Source organism: Anser cygnoides, chromosome 3, assembly GCF_040182565.1.
Source record: "Anser cygnoides isolate HZ-2024a breed goose chromosome 3, Taihu_goose_T2T_genome, whole genome shotgun sequence".
Taxonomy (NCBI): domain Eukaryota; kingdom Metazoa; phylum Chordata; class Aves; order Anseriformes; family Anatidae; genus Anser; species Anser cygnoides.
Window position 1 is genome coordinate 49,401,387 of NC_089875.1, and position 16,811 is coordinate 49,418,197.

The 16,811-nt window shown below is 35.5% G+C and overlaps 1 protein-coding gene across 3 annotated transcripts in view; it reads left to right on the top strand.

Moving 5' to 3' along the window:
- The window catches only part of PRKN (parkin RBR E3 ubiquitin protein ligase), a 758,965-nt gene that overhangs the window by 227,607 nt on the left and 514,547 nt on the right, over positions 1 to 16,811 (top strand). For all 3 annotated transcript variants that reach the window (XM_048067874.2, XM_066994150.1, XM_013186798.3), the window contains one exon: positions 15,064 to 15,304. In XM_048067874.2, coding sequence (XP_047923831.1) covers positions 15,064 to 15,304 — 241 coding nt within the window. The remainder of the gene's footprint in view (positions 1 to 15,063; positions 15,305 to 16,811) is intronic.

The following is a 16,811-nucleotide window of genomic DNA, read 5'->3' on the forward strand; positions in this document are numbered from 1 at the left end:
AGCTTTTGAAGCAAAGAGTGCCTAAGTTAACACACTAAGAGTCAGTATTTGTAAACCACATTAGAGATAAGCTCAGTAAGATCAATCCTCTTCTATAGATTTGTGTTAAATTACTTTGACTGGTGCCAGGGCAGGCTGCCCTATTTAGGAGTTTTTTTAATCCGTGAAATAGACCCAAAGGGTTCAAATCAATAAAAGAAATTACTTATGTAGGTATTTCTGCAACATTCTTGTAGAATTCTTGTGTCATGTGGGATTTGATTTTATGTCTAATTTAAACAATTGGGAAAATGAATATAAAATGCAAGAAGAAGAGGATTCCATGAAGCAGAGGTGCATCATCCATTAATGTTACACCACATGGTTTTACTGTTCAGTCATTTGCATTGCATATGCTGCCATATTTCTTACTACTTTTTGGATTTTTTCTGACACATTGCAGGGCTACTACAATGATCAAATGCTTGAGGTCAGATCAGAATACTGTCTGCAGTGGGACTTGTTAGCCGTAAACAATCATTGATACCACAGAAAACTTTTCTATAAGAGGAGATCCTGAAAGACTTGAACTGTTTGTGTGAGGGAGAAAATTGGTGAAGGGACATGATAAACATATATAGAAGAACAGTTGTGAAGTGAATGTAGATGAGATTTTTTTATTCGGCTGTTTCTGCGGGCATGATGTAGAGGGAGTTTATAGCACGAGTGTTGTGGTTTAAGGACAAACATAGTTACAGCTACCATACTGGCAGACCCAAGGCAGTAGGATTCCTAGAGGTTTCGAGTTGTGTTATAAAAGTACGTATCTGTCTAAGAATAATAAAAATATCTCAAACAACTAGAAAATGAATGGATCCTCACACTAATATTACAGGAGCTAGGTAAAAAAATAAATAAATAAAAAATCTTCCATAGACAATTTTTGCTGGAACTGCCTTTAACAGTTACTTATAATTTTCCCTTGAAGCCATTGGCAGTGAGCTAGATAAACCTATATAGGTGATCCAGTGTGGCAGTTCCTCTCTTCTCATCAAGTTACTATTACAAAGCATGCCAGTTCTTTGATTGACCTTCGTGGCATAATCCTCCTATTCCCTGCTGCCCCCAAATTATTTCTCCCAAAGTGTAATGTTTCTGTGTTCTTTAACATTTCAAAAAACAGCATTAAGCAATAAGATGAAAACTTTTTTTTTTTTTCCTTACAGTTAAAAGCTCTGTTCAGTAAAAATTGCTGCACTTAATATGACGGGGAAGGTGTTGGAAGATTCTGTTTTGCAGCTCAGAGGAAAAAAAAATCTCACAGGATGTTAGAAATTTATGAAAGTAATTAATGATGTTTTACTGAATACTAGATTAAATATTAGCTTGAAAAGCTATGTAAATGTCCTGAGTGCAAGGAACAGCTGCCCCTGGGCTTCAAACATTTGCATATGTTCATTCATTTAGAGAAACCTTCAAGTGTAACTTAAATATGTGTAACTATGTTTTCATCTCTATCACTTACTGATTTCTGCAGCTTGTTGGGAACCAATTGAAATTAGTTTGGTTCTTTTTTTTTTTTTTTTAATCATGAAAAGTCAGTTTTTAATAGTAAATTGCATCATTTTATCTTTGTGAGTATATCAACACTCTCTGTATAACTGGTGCATCAATGTTTGTACTGAGCCAAGCTAAGATGAGTCTGTTTGATAAGCATTTTAGTTCTGCACATGTCCTGGTTGGGAGATGCTGGCAGAGGATTCCTAATCCCACTATGTCTCTATTGTGCCACAGCTTCTGAAATGTTGACATATTAAGACTAACACAAACACTGAACTGCAAGTTTTTTAAGAGTTTAGAAAATAATGTGGGCTATACACCTTTATTCTTTGCTTTTTTTACTCACCTTTTTTTTTTTTTTCTCTCCTCAGTAAAAATGGGGGAATTGTCACTGGTCATTGCTGTCAGAAAATGAGAGCAGAGTTTTACAAGTATGATAGTCTCATCTTTAGGAACACTGAATCCCTACAATAGAATTTGTATGATCTTTCAGGATTTCTGGCAAGTGTTTTAGATACAAAGATTTACAGAGCAAAATTCTTCAGTTTTTATGAGTGCCCTTTGGCTGCGTCTTTAAAGGTGAAAAATAGCAACAATTTTACATGTAGAGAAGTTCCAACGGGAATATAAACTATTGCAAATTAATAAAGAAAAGGAAGTCAGATACAATTAGGTTATACCTAATTAATACCTAGGATTTGCCACATGAGTTGTAATTTTGCAGTAATTTTTAGAGAACATGCTCCTTTTAAAGGGTGGTATTAACGTAAATGTTTTACCTGCATGCTCAGATGATCACAGGCAATTGAATTTCCAAGTTCACAATGACCACTCGGCTGTGTCCATGTCCTTTGCTCCTCCACCTTGTGAACTAGCACTTGTTAGCATAACGCTCCGTGATAATTTAAGGCAGAGGTGTCCCAGATCTTAGCTGGGAGGATGGGTGTGCATAATTTTGTGTGGAGGAAGGCACGTGCTGGAAGACCTGATGCAGGTGTGTGCCTGTGCTCAAAGTGCAGCTGCGGTCAAGGGACTGCCTATGGCATGAGGATCAGCAGTCTCTGGTCCTAAAACCCCGTATGTGACTCGTTGGCCAGGCAAGACGTTGGAAGTGCATCTAGTACAGTGACAAAGGACTTGTCTGTTTTGGCCGGGTGGCTGCCTTGCCCCAGAACCTTGGAGGTACTTCACCATACTGAGGATGAGTGATCAACCGCTGGAGCTTTGGCATCTCCACCATTTGCATTCATAAACCGATATTGCATAGGTTCTTTCTTCCAGAATCAAGATGAATCACAATGACAGGTTCTCTATTTATTTCGAGCTCACAAAAACAATTTGTTGTTTTATAGTAAAGAAAACTATAGCACAAGTGGTAATTCCATTTCTTTATTAAACTACCACATTTTGTCTCTTAAACTGAATTAGGGGTTTCATGCATTGTCAACGCAGGACAGTGAAGCCCTTTGTGTATCTTAAAGTCAAAAGAGGTGGTTTTCAAGCTTATTCCCATTAGGTTGCTAATATGGTTCAAACTTCATTTCCAGTGTTCACATCTGGGAATGATTGTGGTTTAGCTTGCACCAATTAAATGTGGGTTCCTGTACTAGGACTGACAGCAAGAATACCAATTAGTCCTTTAGTCTGATACTTTTTAGAGCAGTAGATGCTATTAAAGTAAGAACAGTTTATTTCCTATATTTCTACAAGCCAGTCATACCACACAGCAGTAGCCACAGTCAGCAACAGCAGCAGTTTGGCTCTGGGTACTAGCTGTACTCTGTTTTGCTCTTTTTTTACAGAGGGGCATTTCAGTGTTCCTTCCTAAGCCCATACTAAGATCATAGACTCATGTTTCTCACGGCCCCTTTTGTCATTTTCCAGAAAAATCCAACCGTCTGAGATCATAAACCTCCTGAACAACCACAAAACAGGATCTAATGCTAAATTCTTATGTACCCAGTCCAACCCTGGTCAGCCAGTCAGTGGAGACACTTATGTTGTGATAGGGAGATAAAAAAACTTTTTGGGTGCAGGTGCCTTCCTGGTTTAGCATCTCCATGCAAGCAAACAGGACCAACCCCTCGTACTTCATTTAAGTAACATGAATACTGACAGTAGCACATATACCACAGTTTTCAATGTTAGCAAATGAGTCCCAGGTTAAATAATGCAGCAGAATAAAATCTAGAAATAGTAGCAATAAAAAGGTTTTCTAATGTTTTAAAATGCAAACAAAATAGAACTTGTTTCATGGTTCCAAAAAACTGGTGAAAGCTTTTGTCTTTGCCTCATGCTTTAATGGAGAAGCAGCTTTGACTCCTTCAGACACTAAATGAATTACAGTCTCAAGGGTTCTTGTGCAACAAGCATTGTTATCATCTCCCAATTGTCTAAGTCTCTCTCTCTCTCTTTTTTTATTTATTTTATTTTATTTTATTTTATTTTATTTTATTTTATTTTATTTTATTTTAATTTTATTTTATTTTATTTTATTTTATTTTATTTTATTTTATTTTATTTTATTTTATTTTATTTATTTATTTACTGTGTGCCAGATGAAGTCAGCTTATACAGTGATCAAGCTGCTTTTCAGATAACCTGTACCTTGGGCTCTCTAGGTCCTCTTAGATCTATTAGCAATGTCTGCACAGATGCCTTCAACCTCTTTCAAAATGTACAGGTGCCTTACAGCAGCTTGCATTCACAGGTATAGAAGAAAAAAAAAAAGTAAAAAAGTAGATGAATTGGTGCTGGTACAGATTTATCTAAAAGCTTGAGAGGTATAGACCGTCTGGAGTACAGCTGGAACTGGAACCCAGGTGAACTTAGTTTAAGTCCTCTACCTGAATTTACATCTTTCCGTTCATTTTAGAGATAAAATATGCAAAGTATTATTGAAATTTGCAGAATAAAAACTATGTACCTGCCATCCCTAGTGTTTAACTTACACAAGTATCTCATTGTTGAATAAGGGAAATTCCTTCCCTTGGTAGAAACACAGGAAAGCTCCCAGATCCATAGTCTTCCCTATCCAAGCAAACCCACCTATCCCTGTTTCCTCTGCATCTTTTCTGTTTTCAAATCCAGTTTTAGCCTGTTTGAAGTAAGGAGGACAATTTAGCCTATTCTCATCAGGGTTTCAGTTTTACAACCTGTTAATTGCAGCCATCCATCTCTAGCATCATTTGAGTGCATGCTGATAAAAAGGTGACTATAAGCTCTACATCGCGCTTAGCTATGTGCTTCTTAACACGTATATCACTGAATTCACTTCAGCTCTTTTCCCACTCAAGGCATAGAGGATAAAGACAAATGAAGAAAAAAAACACAAACAAACAACAACAACAACAACAAACTTAGAAATGTGCTTGTCATTAGCATGAATGTTCTCAGTAACTTTTTGAGAGGGACGTCAGTTGAGACTGGATGAGATCAAAGAGCTTTAGGAAGCTGAAAATGTAGCCTTAGCACCACAAGTTACAGCGTTGACCCTTGCAGGGATAAGAACAATGTTGGCTCTTACTTCTCAGTGAGATGAAAACTCCAGGACTGTTAAACTGGTCCCCAGCTGAAGTCACAAAGTATTCTCACACCATGAAACAGTAATTAACAAAAAGATGTGCACCTCACCATTGGAATACCCATCCACTATGATAAAAGGAGTGCTAAAAGACAGGGATGATGCTTGCTGTGTTCTGACATGACAGTCCCTTTCACAGAAAGCTAGAAGCCTTGCTGGTAGTCTCTATGCTTTTTCTTATTGAAGTGTGGCAGCGTGGCAGTCAATGGCTTTGTCTAGTTCCTCTCTCTCTCTCTCTCTTCTTTTTTCCTTTTCTTTTGTGGTTGAATTACCTGTTTTTCAGCTTTAAAATTTTTGTCTGTGCTGTAAAATAGAAATGGTTTCCAAGTCCAGTGTTATAAGGCTTGATTCCCATTGCTAAGGTAGGTTTACAGGAGTTTATATGCTTTCTTGGCACAACCATTAACAAGACAATTGTTTTAAAAATAATACATATATTAAAATTACTTTTAGTGGATCTAACTAAGCAAAGTGGGTCTGATCCTCTCAAGAAACCATTATGGTGATTTTACTAGATACATCAGTAGAAAGAAATTCTTAAGAATTGCTGTGAAACCTGTCAAATCTCCGCCTGGTAAGAAAAATGGTCAAATGATCTTTTACACAGAAGGATTTTGTTCTGAACAGAAGGCAAAATATATTTACTAATTTTCATTTAGTCATTATATGGTACCTTTATTTGTTTCCTTCAGTCTCTATTTATAAACTTTGATAAATGTAATGTTCAGCAAATCACTGCACAGAAGTCTGTGAATTGCCAGTTGTTATATGCATCAATTTTAATAAAAAAAATAATACTTTTTAATTATGGAAATACCTTGCCTTCACATAACATGAAATGTGTCTGCTGATGCCTTTGGTTGGAGCTCAGAATTAGGCAATTATGGTGTGTCTACACTACTGTTTTAGTTTGAAAGCAAATGAACTAGGTGCCTTTTGAATGAAATTAAGCAGGAAGATAAATCTCAGGACCTCACCTCCTGCATCCCAGTTGCAAAAGAGCATACAGTCAATAAGGTGAGACCAGAGGTTATCTAAACTAAAACAAAACAAGAAACAACCTACCCCAAAACCTACTTCTCCCTCCCTCCCCAACTGTAGGTCAGGTGCTCATTACCAAGTGTTTTGCTGTAGAGAGCAGATTCTTTCTGCTGGCCCGCATTACTTGCTGATACAGATGTAGCCTGAGGAATTTTTGCAGCCTTGGTACAACTGAATTTCACACCACATGTCCCTTCCCCACGAATGCTCATAAATGTATGTTTGTCTTGCGTGTGTTTTCAGAATCTTAATCTTGATCTGAATCCAAATTTAAAAATTTCTCATCCACGTGAAAAGATCTGAATATTCCAGATTTTTTGGATGTTCAAAGTAAGAGTTAGAACTCATCTGTGACACATCTATAAAAAGCATGTGATATGTTGCAAACTGAATGTATACAGAAGAGAGATGGCAATGATATGAAATGTCTTCAAATTAATTGTCAAGAACCGTGTTTGTCTTAATAATTTGGATACTAAACTTCCCTATCATAGCTGATGATATATCACTGAAGATTTCTATCTTAAAATTGAATGGCCTCACGGGGAAATAGATTTATATTTTTTCAAGGTAAGGATAAAAGCACTCTCCTAAGGCAGGTTTTATCTTTTTCATGGGTCATTATTCTCTTGTTCTGATGTTCAAAAACATCTTTCATCTGTGACTCAACAAGGCTTTCTAACCTCCCTTTTACAGTGGCAAACTTAATATACAGGTTGGTTATTTAGCAGAATGAGTCTGGATTCGCACATTTCATATTTTCCATTTATGCTAGTCCTTTTTTTTTAAAAAAAAAAAATCACGCAGATGGCTTAAAAGTAAAACAAAACAAAACAAAAATCTCATTTTACAGCAATTTTAATTCTTTATATTTTTTTAGCATTCATCTTGTCTTCTATGCTTGTTGTTGTTTTTGTGTTAGTTGGTGTTCTTCAAGGGATCAACTTGTTACATACAAGCATTTTCTGATACGGCATATTTCTTACAGCTTGAGATGGTGAAGAGTCTGTAAGATAATGATTTTGTAACTATACCTCTATTCCCAGCCTCTTCTACCATAAAGTAAAATCCAGTTAGCTGTCAGCTGTACTGCTAGACTTTTTGCATTCCATAGATTTTCTAGCAACATCCAGCAGGTTTGTTTATCCTGCTTAATAGGCAGGATATCTGCCAGAAATCAACTCTAGGACCATTCTCACCTCCCATAGTAACGTTAAGACTAAACTTGAGCCTTCCAGTAAAATCAGGGAAAGCTCTGGAAAATACTTGATTTCTTGTGAATGGTTATACTAGTGGGTTAACAAGTTACAAAGTAAACCTACACAGGATGTCCACTGGGCTTTATTTATGGCTGCTCCCATAGCTACTGCTCTAACTGATGAAGAGATGTATACGTGGGGGTAAGTAGAAGACTCAAGTGCTCTTTGGTTACAATGAATACCAGACACTGACCATAAAACATGAGAAAGATGGCTGTGAGTGACTAGTTGAAGTAATTGAAATACATCTTTATAGCTTATTAAACTTAGGCAATAAATTCATATGAAATTTTACTTTCCACAGTACAGTCATAACTATATATATTAATTTTTCCAGTACATTTTGGAGAAGGAAATTTCCCAAATTCCTTTCTGTAGCCCAATAGCTGCCACGATAGTCTCTGGTTCAGTGTGAGGGACAACTGAGCTCTCCAGGAGATTTTCAGAGTAAGTGACTCTGTACTTTTTCAGACACAATTTATGTCTCATTTATGTCCTGGATAATTTGGCCTCCCATGATTAAGTGTCAGTGTGAGGCCACTTTTATGCTTATGCCTCGCATGCTCACTAATGCTTTCCTTAATGTACACACCAACTGAAAACAGAAAAGTGTTGCTAGATTGGCAGCTTCTACCTGGCTCACAGCTTGTGTAAAGTTAAGAGGATTTAAAGGGAAGAGGAGTTAAGAATTAAAATTTACATTATTCAAACAACATGTAGTCCACAGTCCTGAGTCTATTCTGCATGCTGCAGTCTGCTAGTTGTGCTGGCTTATGATTATTATTTTATTTTTTTCCGAACTATGTACCAATTGCCATCATTTAACCCAGAAAAAAAAGTGTCCAAAATGTAATTCATGAAAGCATTTTGTAATATACACTTGTTACTTCTTCTTTTTGGTGTGACAAGAAATCAGAGCGATGGAAAAGATTGTCTAAGCCTTGTAAATAATGAGCCTTCCTATTTTATGTTTACATGTAGGTAACATACGAAGATGACACCTTTACAGAGTATAAGTTCTATTAAGTAGTTCACTGCTGAAGATAGTATATAATCAGGTGCAATCAACTGCATTTATGAGGAAAGCAATCAGTCACAAAAACTTGAATGTATTCATTTTTAATTTAGTATCATAAACTTTTCATTGATCAGTTACTTTCTATACAGATATTAAAATAAACTGCAGTTTTAGCTGTTGTTTTTAGCACACAGTACATGAAATTACTAGAACAAAAAAAAATGTTACTTTACTGAGGAGAAAAGTTTCACCTGAATTTAGTGTTCATTTTACTGTTTTTCTTTTCCATTTTGTATCAGCATGATATATTTTTAATGTCATTTTAACATCAAACTAACAGCTTTCTAAACATAATATCAAAAAGTTTGGCCACCTTCTATGTCTTTTACAGATCATTACAGGGAACTTTAAAGGTAGTAACAGTAAACAGTGCATATTTTTCATGTTGCAAACTGTCTGAAATGTTGCCAATAAAATATTTTTACTTAGCTTAAGGATTATTTTTTCGTTTGGGAATTTGTGCTAGAAGGTCTATATTCAAGAAAAGTTATGGCATTAATAATGTCATGGTATTAGTAATGCCCTTTGCAAACAGTGGTACAGCGTTGTGAAGGTCTTATGTTGTGTCCAAAGTATAAATAATCCTGCAAGTTTACTAGCTAGAATTATATCCGTGTTCCTTCCATTGAGCTACAAGATTAACATTAAATTTTGTGTTTTATAATCTGAGAAAGATAGAAATGAAACATAAAGTTATTCTTAAGTCAGAAGAGAGAGGGGATTCAATTTTAATCTAAATTTAGTTTGAGGAAGTTTAAGTACGATGGGTTGAATATTTCTGGCAAATGATTAACTCATTAATGAACTAGTCAATATAAAATTATTAGTCCTGCACTTCTCTTCAAAGAGCGTCATTCAGAGCAGAAACTATGTAGTATATGACATATTATTTTATGCTGTCAATCAAAGGACTTTATTTTTTATAAAGTCCAATCAAGACTTCCTGCTACACAGAGGAGCAATTAGCTGGGGGAGATGTATTAAATCATACTCTCTGCCTTTCTATTCCCTGTTGTCCAAGTTGCATTGTTATGTTTGCTAAAAATAATGCAATTTATTTTAAATGTGTATGAATTAACCCTTTTTGTATAATACTACATACAAAAGTACCTGAGAGAAGCTAAGAAGCAAGCCTTCAAGAAGAGGAATTTTCCACGTTGATATTCAAAGCAATGATATGATTTATGGTTTTAAGGGAATGTCTCAGGACTTAGGACCATCCTCTCTCCTCATAAAGTCTAGATGGAGTTTCTTCCATTCACTTGGCACTTGCAGATGTGAGAGAAACAGTCTTCACAGAGGTCTTCAGAAAGTTCAATCTCAGGGAAGAGAAAACATGTACCAGTATATATCAGCATTGCTCCTACGCTTGCAGTTTGCGCTAATCCTGAATTATCAATTAGTAAACACAATCGGGACTGTGACAACTTTACAGAACTTGAATTTTTCTGGAAGGAAGGTAATAGGATGGCCTCGATTTGTTACACAGGAGCATTTTCCTGAATTCCACTCAACTTTATTTGGTTATGCAAAAATAATTATTTTGCCTTCATCATTCTCAAACAGTAAGTAGCAGATTCTATATCTTAATTATAGTACCTTAACATCAGATTAGGTCTTTCTATATGAGAAGGGTTTTTTTTTAATGCTGTTATGTCTGTGTTTTAGGATGAAAGTTTCAGAGTTTTTACAGTGTCAAATTAGCACAATTCTAAAGGCATTATACTTCATCAGTGTGGGTCACTTTATCAGTCACTAAATATGATTTTTTTTTTCTTAGGGGGTGGTGGTCCTTTGGAAACCCAGGAGTTGGACTTGATGATCCTTATGGGTCCCTTCCAACTCGGATATTCTATGATTCTGCTAAGTGAAGGGTTTTCTGCCTTTTCATTACATTTATTTGAGTATGTGGTACTTTCAGCAGTACGTCTATTTTTCCTTCTATTTTGAAGCGTTGCTTAGCACCCACAATATTTTAAATACTAAACAAGTACAGTGAAGTATAACTCTGAAAACATTGAAAAGGTGAACTCAAGTCAAATATAGATATATTCCATATCATCATAAAATAGCAAGTAGTTTCAGATTGCTGGAATTTAAACGCTAAGTGGGCTGTGTGATGTAGGCCCAGTGGTGCACTGGCTTTTTTCACCCACCCCATGTGGAGCAATATTTTGTTCACTGCCACTCAGCAGACAGAATTCACACAAATAGATGGCAATATCAGATTAGGGTGCTGATTTGCTACATTATTTTAATAGAGTTATTATTTTTTCCTTCATATTTCCCCTTGCTGTGACCTGCTGTAAGGGTCTCTAAGCCCAAAAGCTTATTTAGTTTTTCTTTCTTTATCAACTAGTTAAATAAAAGATGTCAAGTCTTCTTGCAAATCTTGCTTCCTATTTCTTAGGCCATCGTGGTTCAAAAGATTGTGAATATTACATCTGTATTATTATTTTTTTTTTTGCGTAATCTCAATTTTGAAATGCATTAATATTTCAGCTTTTGCTCCCTATGTAATAAATAATATTTTTCCTGTTGCTTTCATCATATTTGAGTCATTTGATCTGAGATTGGGGGATAAAAATTGTATTTTTATCCTTCCTACAGATTTCCTTTCCATATCTGCTGCCTTGGAGACTTAGTCTTTCTCCTTGGGTTATGAGAGGGTTACAACAACAATACAGTGAGGTTTGGTGTTTTTTTTTTTTTCTGTCTTCTAGGAACTTCATGTGCAGTATGCATTTTTTTTTTTTTTCATGTTTAGAAGGTCACCTTTAATGTCTCTTTACACTATCCATGGGAAAAGATTTTTCTGATAAAGTTGCTGTGTCCCCTGCACTTTTACATTGGTCCTATTGCTTTGAAGAGGTGTGTTGTGCTATCGGCACTCTGGAGAGCTTTTCTGAGTATTTTATTCATTCTGCAGTTTAATGAGACAAAAATGTTCCCCATATCTTCTCAGCTGATATTGAAATGCAGCACTATTAAAATAAACCCTACCTGGAAAGCCAGCATTTTGATTCTTGTTGATCATTCCTTTGAGTTTAAAATACGTTTTCTTGAGCATTTGCCTTGTGTGAATCTCTTGCTGAGTGACATCAGGCAGTCTATCTGCTTAATGTAAATAGGCAGCAATTAGGCAAACTTATTGATTCCACTCTACAGGCCCAGGGATTCATGGGCAAGGAGGTTGCTCCTCAGATAACAGGAAGAGTTTTAACTGGATTTTAGGTAGTGGAGCTTGAAGAACTGTTTTTTCAGTTCATCTTCCACTGGAAAAACAAAACAAAACCAAAAACCCTAGTGGTTAACATGAAATGAAAATATTTCAATATTATTTTCGGGACAAAATGCCAGAAGAAATTTGCTTTTTTAAATTCAAATCCAACTTCAAATTAAAATTATTCTCTTGTCTAGTATTTCTTCAAATTAAAGATTTCAAAATTAAAATGCATTGTACTTCAGAAAAAGTAGTATGACTTCTCTAGTGGGCCGTGTATTTTTTCAGTTGAGAATACTTCCTTTGGCATTGATGTTACAATCAAAAAATGTTGTCAGAAAGATGTCAAGCAGAAATCTGTCAGAACCAGATGATTTCAGGGTTACTGAAACACAGTCATCTCTTCCCTTTTCATGATTTAGCTCAGTATTCCCCCATGGCTTTACAGTCAGCCCACAGCTGGCAGCACCAAAGAATATCTTGTTATTCACTCAGGGTTTGCTGATTTAGCCTTGTGAAATTCAACTTGAGAAGTCAGAAAGAATATGAAAGCAAAACAGTTTGGATGAAAAAAAGTTTCAATTTCCTCTGTTATGAATTCATTTGTCCAAGTTGGACAAAAAACCTCCCTCTGCAAAGAAGCAGTTCTTAATGCTGAGTTTCATCACTTCTGGATCTTCTCCCTTTGCACTCATGGAAGTAGATAGTTCATAATCTGCAATATATGTATGCTTACAGTATTTTCCTTTGGAGTATGGATTGCAGGCATTAATTTGGATCAACAACTAAGGCAATATCTCTGGAATCATTAATAACAGGTATTCTCAGAAGAAATGTTTCCTGAGGCATAAAACAAATACATAAAGAAAATGGAAGTGACATTGACATAAACAATTATACCTTCGATTTGTGTTGCATTAGTAACCTAAGGCAAAATCTAAAAACTTACAGAAATAGCTTGAATTCTGTGGACCTAGCCCATCTGCTGTCCATGAAATGTAGTCTGCTATAAAGCATTAATTACCCTACGTCTGGGAACTGTTTGGTGATATTCTTATCCTGGTCTCTCTCACTGACTAAGAAAGACAGTAGACAATGAGAAAAAGTAGAAAAAGGCAGGACAAGCTCTGCTTAAGCAAGCTAAACTGCCAGAAGAGATGCTCATTAAAACATGGTTTGACTGACTGACAGTTGATAAGGGGTTTTCAAGGTTGCAAGTTTTTATATATACCTATTTCCCTTTGTATTTCCAGCTGTAACTGAGCAAACCAATTTGGAGCTCCTCATTCTCTTAGGTTATTAATTTCATTATTAATTTCTCATAGGTTGTTAATTTCCATACTCTAATATTATGCAGTATTCTGTGTTGGGGAAGTTTTAGAGTGACAATGGAGTTTTGATTTTGTGTTAATGAATAAAATTATTAATCTATTTAAGTGGATATTATGAAAATGTTAGAGACAACAAGTTGTACATAAAGGAGACCTTTAATGTCAACATAATATTTAAATCTACCAGCTATTTTATTTGAATATTAAGTCTGCAGAGTCCTTGCTCTGAAAAATCTCTACTGGATGATTACTGCTTCACTAAGGGAAGAGTATGTTATTGAAAATTCAAGTTAAAAAACAGATTTTCACCTTTTAGAACTGCATTACATAATTACATAATGAAAAGGTGGAGAGGGAAGCACAGAGTAATAATGTACTAGACTGTGTGAAGTAAAACCAGTAAACAGAAATTATGAGACCAGGAGATAAAAAGTGATAGAAGAGAAGGTGGTACAGAAAGCTATACAGTACTAAAATGTCTGTAGAGGAATCTTTTGCAATTAAATGTGAATGTAATAATTGCAAATACAAACTATTAAAAAAAATCAAAATTATTTTCTAGATATGTAGACAAATGCTTCATTTTTTTTTCTTTCTGTTCCTCCAAAATGTATTCTGCTATCTTTCTTGATGTTTCAGTGTAGACATCACCAACCTAATGATGCTGAGAACAGTTAGAAATGCATTTTCTTGAGGGAATTTCAAGCTTATTTCTGTGTAGGTTGACATTTATATGTGGTTCACTCATCACAGTGGAAAATTAGGTTTGGATCACCAGGAGGTATCACCCAAAATAGAACAATTTTTACTTCAAGATGTGCTGTGGAAGGATCAATGCAAGTCCTTCTTGAAAGCCCCTCATTAATTATAGGTCAACTGAAAGCTCTGTAATTGCTAGTTCTAAAGTAACATTTTGCATTCCTATTCTGTGTTTGGAAAACACCAAGCAAAATGTGACTTCTATCCTGACTTATCATAGATAAACCTTTCACAGGATCCTTATTCAGCTTGCTTTTTTCTAAGACATAAGATCTCTAAGGACTGACTAAGGGTCAGAATCGTAGAAGCATGGAATGGTTTGGGTGGGAAGGGACCTTAAAGATCGTCTCATTCCAACCCCCTTCCATGGGCAAGGACACCTCCCACTAGACCAGGTTGCTCAAAGCCCCATCCAACCTGGTCTTGAACACATCCACAACTTCTCTGGGCAACTTCTTCCAGTGTCTCACCACTATCTGAGTAAAGAATTTTTTTACTTATATCTGATCGAAATCTACATTTTTTTTAGTTTAAAGCCATTACTCCTTGTCCTATCACTACACTCCCTGATAAATAGTCCCTCCCCGTAAGTCTCTCTCATGAGAACTGAGAATGAGAAAGTACTTGTGCATATGTGAGACCTCTTGGGCTAATATTTAACAATCTTGTTTTTTTACCAGAAAAGACTAGAGCAAACATGACATCTAAACACAGACTTAGATTGAAAATTACATTAAAGAGAAGAAATAGGTATCGGTTTTCATCAATAGCATCATCATCCCTGTTTCTGTTTACAAAGACGCTTTGGAGAAGCTTGGTCATGAACTCTTTGTGATTGTCAAATTGACCCTAAATTATTATATGAAGACTGTGTATGAGTATTATCTGTACAAATGCATTCTATGTGTTGAATACACTTAACACTTGATTTAATAGTGTTCTCTCTGGAGTTTTTACTTTGTGCCAATAAACCAGACTTATTTAGAGCTGTTGGCTCTGGTCCACCATTTCCTTGTTAAATGTTTAGAATTTTTGTAAGTGTTGTGACCCTTTTGCCAATGCAAGTGATCCTAATTCTAGCAATTTACACTTGTCACTTTCCTTTAAACTCCATTACTGCACACTGAAATTCTACAAAGAAAGGCTTAGAGACCATTTAAAAAATAACAAATCGGAGATAGAGGGATTTTGTCCCTTATGCCACAGTTGTTTATTTTATTAATTCTTGGTATTTTGGTTTTGTGTTGCAGAATTGTGACCTGACCCAGCAGAGTATCGTTCATATTGTTCAGAGTCCACAGAAGAGCAGTCAGAAGAACGATGACGCAGAAAATAAGCATGCTGGAGGCATTCTAAAAACCTTGGAAAGAGAATCTGAAAGTCTAACTCGCATAGATCTCAGTTCTAGCATCCTCCCATCACTGTCTGCAGGGTTGGCTGTTATTCTGGATACTACAAAACCCAGCATTTCTCTTCCTTCTGAAAAATCAGGTAAATCAGCAGTTTGGTACATTTCAATACACAGACCCAAATTTGTAAGTTTCTTAGTGTGAACACTTGTATACTCCAGAGGAAAAAACATAACGTATGGTTTCTTTTGGCTTTTTTTTTTCCTTTTCTTTTTTTTTTAAAAAAAAGGCTTTTTTTTTCTTTTTTTTTTTTAAAAAAAAAAGCAACTGTATTAAAAGGTGATAAGCATCTGATGCTTCTTCTAGCAAAATAGTTTTGCTTAGTGGATAAACTCAGTGATTTCTTGTGTTGGTCCTATCTCTAATTTGTAATATGCTAATATTTTTACAAATAAGCTGGAAGAAAAAACAAACCACACACACACACACAAAAACAAACAAAGAAAAAAGAGGTCTATGAGCAAGCAAAAAATAGTCCCTCTAAAATTTCCATAACAGAAGTTTCCATAACTAGAATGTTGGGCAACTTTTACGTTGGAAATATGTTGAATTCCCAATCTGTTGTAGTGTTTTCATACCTGTACACTTTATAAAAAATATTTCTATACAATGAGTTCCCTATTTATAAAAACATAGCTGGTACAAAATATGATGATTCATACTGTGGATTTGAGTAGTTCTTCGCCCACCAAATTATTATTGAGCATATTTTTTTCTTCATCGTGAGCAATCATCTGAGGCACAAGTTAAGTGTGGCAAATGGATTGTGCTGTAATATTTAAAGTGGTTTTGGAGAGATGTGTCCCAGTCAGAAGGAAATATAAGAATATCTTAGCTACTATTTTGATCTTCTCAGAGTAACCCCCTCCTACACACACAGTCTGACTAACACTGAAAACTGTGTTGTCCCCAATGAAGAAACATCATTCTGTGGAATACCAGGCTCTGAGTAGTGATCTCTGGTAACAGTCCATCAAAGATGTCTTTTTGGAAAGAACAATATACAAAATACCCCTTATACGTGACGTGGAAGATAATACCAAACATATAGGTCCAGAGAAGGGAAGATAATATGTAAGTATGACACACAGATATCACTGTGACTAAACTGAACACAAAAATAGTCATGCTTAACATAACAGCTGCTAAAACTATTAAAATAATTTTTAGAGATTTTTTTAAGTAACTCATGCAGAAAATATACAATTCATGGGAGGGTCAGAGAAATGCTCCATAACTGACTTGATCAACCTCTCACTGCCAAGTAATGATGAATGAGTGCAGTTTACGAACAAATTAGTGCCCAGCTTAATGATCCATATCTCACATTCTGCATGAATAATGAGATAAAAGGGGTGCATTCCAATTTAAATCTGGTAAGCTGAGGACAGAGTTTCAGGCTGGGCCTACCATCTAAGTCAAGGCAAATGTGTGAGCTTCTTAATGCTACTTACTTATTTTTTCTCTAAAGTACATGATATTTATGTGGACTTAAATAGTTGTGTTTGACTTTACAGAATATTTTATATATCTGTAAGGCATTTTAAACTTTGCTAATGTAGTGCATTTTTCCCGGACCTTACAAATTC